The sequence below is a fragment of the Salvelinus sp. IW2-2015 genome, unplaced genomic scaffold, assembly GCF_002910315.2.
Source record: "Salvelinus sp. IW2-2015 unplaced genomic scaffold, ASM291031v2 Un_scaffold9884, whole genome shotgun sequence".
In the NCBI taxonomy this organism is placed as follows: domain Eukaryota; kingdom Metazoa; phylum Chordata; class Actinopteri; order Salmoniformes; family Salmonidae; genus Salvelinus; species Salvelinus sp. IW2-2015.
In genome coordinates this window covers 1-6,559 of record NW_019951142.1, presented here as the reverse complement: position 1 = coordinate 6,559, position 6,559 = coordinate 1, and the positions used below count along the sequence as shown (strand labels likewise).

The window sequence follows — 6,559 nt, the reverse complement described above, 5'->3', positions numbered from 1 at the left end:
TTACTTAAAAATCATACAATGTGATTTTCTGGATTTTTGTTTTAGATTCCGTCTCTCACAGTTGAAGTGTAACTATGATAAAAATTACAGACCTCTACATGCTTTGTAAGTAGGAAAACCTGCAAAATCGGCAGTGTATCAAATACTTGTTCTCCCCACTGTATATATATATGTGTAAGCAGGTCCATACTGTACTGTGCTGGCTTGGATATTTTATTTTCATATATTCCTTTTCAGCACTGATGCATAACCAGGGAAGGACAGTACAGTTTTACTTGACTAAGTAGGGTGAAAAGCATAAGAGACTTATGTTATAACCTGCTGGCCAGCTACTCTACTCACCAAACCGTGGTTGTCAGCAAGCATGACGATGATTTGGGCGTTGTGGTCCCAGATCATTCTCCAGAAGTCTGTGGTGGTGTGGGGCAAAGGATGCTGGGTAATGATGAACTCATTACTCCTGTAGTAACCCTGCATGGCCAAAGGTTGAAGGTCAACATGTTAGCAGTCATACATAGTCAACAGCTCTCACAAAATCTTCTATAACATTATTAACCAATTACATTCACAGTGTCTGAACACCAGAAGGAATGTACGGTATTGTGTCTGTTAGGACTTACATTTCATATCAATGAGTTTTAAAGGTTACTGTCTTAATCGTGATGTACTGTGTACAGGCCCTTGCCTCAGTTTCTCAGTATTAATTATTCTTTATGATAAATGGTGGACTGTTATTCATTAAGAGGCTTCACACAATAACAGTAAAACATGCAGGGTAATTATAATCATCAAGGGAACAGAACATATCATTATGTTCAGACACAACTATCAGACAGACAGGGTGGACAGGAGATGTGTGTGTGGTATAGCAGWATCATACCATTATGTAGGAGGCATTGATGTAGTCTGTGCCTTTCATTCCAAGGAGAGGGGCCAGTCCTACTCGAGCTCGTTCCGCTAGAGAGGGAGACAAAACACATGCATTCAATCACACCACTAGCCTTGTGGCGCCATTGTACTGTACAGTACTAACTAATAATGCACATATCACATGTCTGGACTACTGCAACTCTCTGTTGGTTGGACTCCCTGCTTGTGCCATCAAACCCCCGAAACTTATCTAGAATGCAACAGCGCGCCTGGTGTTCAACCTTCCCAAGTCCTCCCATGTCACCCCGCTCCTCTGCCCCCTCCACTGGCTGCCAGTCGAAGCTTGCATCCACTACAAGAGCACAGTGCTTGCCTACAGAGGAACTGCCCCTCCCTACCGCCAGGCTATGATCAAAACCTACACAGCCATCTCAAGCCCACAGTTCTTGTACCACTGGTCTCTTGGTCGTTCTACCCGTACCTCTTCAAAGAGTATCTTAAATTAATCCCATTACCCCTCCCCCTTACAAAAAAAAATAACAATAAAAAATAACATGTATTTTCCATCTAGCACTGACCTTGCTGATAGCCACTTTGAGGGAAAATGTACATACTATGACTGTGATATGTGGTTGTCCCACCTAGCTATCTTAAGAGGAGTGCACTAACTAAGTCGCTCTGGAAAAATGATAAAAATGTCAATATCAACTATAAGCTACACACTGTTTCAACTACTGTGCTTTTGCTATGGCAGGATTCCCCAAATCATGGCCTGGCCCAAGGGTAGTTTTATTTGTCCTCCCAAGATTTCTGAGCAATTTTTTTGGGAAAAGTTTTCATTGTTGGACATAAAAGACTGTAAAAACACCAGGAAATCAGTTGGAAATCTGTTCTAAGTATTACCACGGATAATAGAGAGAAACGTGATTATACAGTTGAGGTCGGAAGTTTACATAAACCTTAGCCAAATACATTTAAACTCAGTGTTTCACAATTCCTGACATTTAATCCTAGTAAAAATTCCCTGTTTTAGGTCAGTTAGGATCACCACTTTATTTTAAGAATGTGAAATGTCAGAATAATAGTAGAAAGAATGATTTATTTCAGCTTTTAATTCTTTCATCACATTCCCAGTGGGTCAGATTAGTATTTGGTAGTATTGCCTTTAAAATGTTTAACTTGGGTCAAACATGTCAGGTAGCCTTCCACAAGCTTCCCACAATAAGTTGGGTGAATTTTGGCCCATTCCTCCTGACAGAGCTGGTGTAAATCAGTCAGGTTTGTAGGCCTCCTTGCTCGCACACGCTTTTTCAGTTCTGCCCACACATTTTCTATATGATTGAGGTCAGGGCTTTCTGATGGCCACTCCAATACCTTGACTTTGTTGTCCTTAAGCCATTTTGCCACAACTTTGGAAGTATACTTGGGGTCATTGTCCATTTGGAAGACCCATTTGCGACCAAGCGTCAACTTCCTGACTGARGTCTTGAGATGTTGCTTCAATATATCCAGATAATTTTCCTGCCTCATGTTGCCATCTATTTTGTGAAGTGCATCAGTCCCTCATGCAGCAAAGCACCCCCACAACATCATGCTGCCACCCCCGTGCTTCATGGTTGGGATGGTGTTCTTCGATTTGCAAGCCTCCCCCTTTTTCCTCCAAACATAACGATGGTCGTTATGGCCGAACAGTTCTATTTTTGTTTCATCAGACCAGAGGACATTTCTCCAAAAAGTACAATCTTTGTCCCCATGTGCAGTTGCAAAGCATAGTCGGGCTTTATTATGGCGGTTTTGGAGCAGTGGCTTCTTCCTTGCTGAGCGGCCTTTCAGGTTATGTCGGTATAGGAGTCGTTTTACTGTGGATATACATCATTTTGTACCTGTTTCCTCRAGTATCTTCACAAGGTCCTTTGCTGTTGTTCTGGGATTAATTTGCACTTTTAGCACCAAAGAATTCGCACCACCAGAAAGCGTCTCCTTCCTGAGCGGTATGACGGCTGTGTGGTCCCATGGTGTTTATACTTGCGTACTATTGTTTGTACAGATGAACGTGGTACCTTCGGGTGTTTGGAAAATGCTCCCAAGGATGAACCAGACTTGTGGAGGTCTACAATTTTTTTTCTGAGGTCTTGGCTGATTTCTTTTGATTTCCTCATGATGTCAAGCAAAGAGGCACCGAGTTTGAAGGTAGGGCTGGAAATAATCCACAGGTACACCTCCAATTGACTCCAAATTATGTCAATTAGCCTATCAGAAGCTTCGAAAGCCATGACATAATTTTGTGGAATTTTCCAAGCTGTTTAAAGGCACGTCTTGTGATACAGTCACAGAATTGTGATACAGGTGAATTATAAGTGAAATAATCTGTCTGTAAACAATTGTTGGAAAAATACTTGTGTCATGCACAAGGTAGATGTCCTAACCGACTTGCCAAACTACAGTTTGTTAACCTTTCTGGCGTAGAGGGTCCCGCTAGCGACCCACCTCGACAACATCCGGTGAAATTGCAGAGCGCCAAAATTCAAAATACAGAAAACTGTAATATTAACTTATGATACAGTGTCATACATGATTCTTTAGCTTAGAATCTTGGCAATCTAACAGTATCGTCGGATTTCAAGAAGGCTTTACGGCAAAAGCACAGCTTTCGATTATCTGATGTCAGTGCCCCACAACAGCATATTATCCAAACAAGCACAGGCGTCACAAAATCCAAAATAGCAATAAAATAAGTGACTTACCTTTGAAGATCTTCCTCTGATCGCAATCACAAGAGTCCCAGGAACACAATGAATGGTCGTTTTGTTCGATAAATTCCTTCTTTATATCCCAAATAGTCCGTTTAGTAGGCGTCATTGAATTCAGTAATCCACCCGTTCAGAATGCAGACATAGGAGTTKCAAAAGTTACCAGTAAAGTTTATCCAAACAAATCAAAGGACATTTATAATTCATTATTAGGTACTCTAATATCTAAATAAACAATAATATTTCATACGGAGCAAACTATTTTCAATAGGAAAGGAAAAGAACGCAGCGCGCTCCCTCGGTCATACGCTCAATGAGACTAGTTTTGCCATGGGACTTCCTGAGGATAAACAACTATTCCTTGTTGGTTTTTCAGAATAAATGCCTGAAACCATGTATAAAGACTGTTGACATCTAGTGGAAGCCATAGGAACTGCAATTTGGGAGGCGGAAGTCTTTGGTTTCAATAGCTTAAGCTTGGAATTGGCTGGCAGGTCAACAGAAAAAAGAATGGTCCTCGGGTTTTCACCTGCCAAATCAGTTGTTATACTCACAGACATCATTTTAATAGTTTTAGAAACTTTAGAGTGTTTTCTATCCAATACTATCATGCATATGCATATCCTAGCCTCTGGGCCTGAGTAACAGGCAGTTAACTTTGGACACCTCAGTCATCCAAAATTCCAAATACTGCCCCCTATCCCTAACATGAAATTTGTGGAGTGGTTGAAAAACGAGTTTCAAAGACTCCAACCTAAGTTTATGTAAACTTCCGACTTCAACTGTATACAAAGGTAAGCAAGGTTTGAAATGATTATGGTTGAGTCAAATATATTCATTTTTTAAATTCTTACGGTCAATTTGCAGTCAACAAATTATTTGTACTCATGTTCCGGGCCCCCGACCATCTGCTCAAGAAAAAAATCAGCCCGCGGCTGAATCTACCCTATGGCGTAGTCACATGGTGGGTTGAAAAATCTCATACACTCCATTTCTATAGCCTAATGTCTCAGGCGAACTGGCAAAGCATGAAACATTTTCTCACTCACTGCATATGCTTCAGTAGTTGGTGGTTCATTGACTAGAGAAATGGATAATATAGCCTAGACTACTATCTAGAAATACTGTACTCACATGGAACCACTGAGGAGTTGCGGTTCTTCTCCTTGTTGCATTCTTTCTGGGCGCTGAAGCACTCTATGAAATGGGTGTTACACTGGGTCAGCAGCTGGAGAGACAGCGGGGGAAGAAGAGTTGGATCAGATCACTAGAACAACATCCAGTGAATGGATATGAATGGGCATCAATGTATACTTGGTGGTATTATAATGGCTGGGTGACAATGTCTACCTACAATCTTTAGTACAGCCCTTCAACTCTCTAAGGATGCTATTCATTACATAAGTAGTATGTAAATGACTATGCTGATATATAGGCTCACTCTGAACTGCTTGTCGAGGCGCGTGCGGCCCCCCAGGCCAGGGGTGAGGATGCTGTTGACGTAACCATGGAGCTGACAAGCGGGTACCTCTGTCTCACTGCCCAGGATGGCCTCCATCAGGGCATCATGGATGAACACGTACTGCTCCTATGATCCAGGGGGAAGGGCAGAGGGAGGAGGAAGATACACTACATGACCAAAAGTATGTGGACACCTGCTTGTTGAACATCTCATTCCAAAATCATGGACATTAATATTGGGTTGGTCCCCCCCTTTGCTGCTGTAACAGCATCCAGTCTTCTGGGAAGACTTTCCACTAAATGTTGGAACATTGCTGCAGGGACTTGCTTCCATTCTGCCACAAGAGCATTAGTGAGGTTGGGCACTGATGTTTGGCGATTAGGCCTGGCTCACAGTTGGCGTTCCATTTCATCCCTAAGGTGTTCGATGGGGTTGAGGTCAGGGCTCTGTGCAGGCTAGTCAAGTACTTCCACACCGATRTCGACAAACCATTTCTGATTGGACTTTGCTTTGTGCACGGGGCATGTCATGCTGAAACAGGAAAGGGCCTTCCCCAAACTGTTGCCACAAAGTTGGAAGAACAGAATCGTCAGAATGTCATTGTATGCTGTAGAATTAAGATTTCTCATCACTGGAACTAAGGGGCCTAGCCCAAACCATGAAACACAGCCCCAGACCATTATTCCTCCTCCACCGAACTTTACAGTTGGTTCTAGGCATTGGGGCAGGTAGCCTGTGTGCGGCAGCTCGGCCATAGAAACCCATTTCATGAAGCTCCCGAAGAACAGATKTTGTGCTGGCGTTGCTTCCAGAGGCAGTTTGGAACTCGGTAGTGAGTGTTGCAACCGAGGACAGACGATATTAACACGCTAGGCACTTCAGCACTTGGCGGCCCGGTTCTGTGAGCTTGTGTGGCCTACCACMTTGCAGCTGAGCCGTTGTTGCTCCTAGACATTTCCATTTCACAATAACAGCATTTACAGTTGACCAGGGCAGCTCTYGCAGGACAGAAATTTGACAGTGCCACGTTGAAAGTCACTGAGCTCTTCAGTAAGACCATTCTACTGCCAATGTTTGTCTATGGAGGTTGCATGGCTGTGTGCTTCTGTCATCAATGTGTGTGACTGAAATAGCCAAATCCACTCATTTGAAGGGATGTCCACATACTTATGTATATATAGTAATCTCTTGCTTGCATAACATTATACCTAAAAGAGGTGAATCTCTTTGACAGTTACTGTAGCTGTATGCACACTGTAGGTGTATGTGAGGTGTCATTTGTCTCACACACACACACACACACACACACACACACACACACACACACACACACACACACACACACACACACACACACACACACACACACACACACACCACACACACACACACACACACGTTACCTCTGTCTTGAACCAGGTAGTTGCGTTGCGTGCGGATGTGTTGAGAAAGCCCAGACGTTGACTATGCTCTTGTC

General features: G+C 42.9%; 1 protein-coding gene across 1 annotated transcript; it reads right to left on the bottom strand.

The window, feature by feature from the left end:
• Positions 1–342: 342 nt before the first annotated feature.
• On the bottom strand, positions 343–5,612 carry LOC112079846 (receptor-type tyrosine-protein phosphatase gamma-like; the record flags this gene model as incomplete). Its single annotated transcript, XM_024145661.2, has 5 exons — positions 5,550–5,612; positions 5,062–5,208; positions 4,755–4,848; positions 881–957; positions 343–471 (listed from the first exon to the last, which is right to left on the bottom strand). Coding segments are annotated over exons 1-5 (510 nt in total), but the record flags the coding sequence as incomplete, so codon positions are not given.
• Between the last annotated feature and the right edge of the window lie 947 nt (positions 5,613–6,559).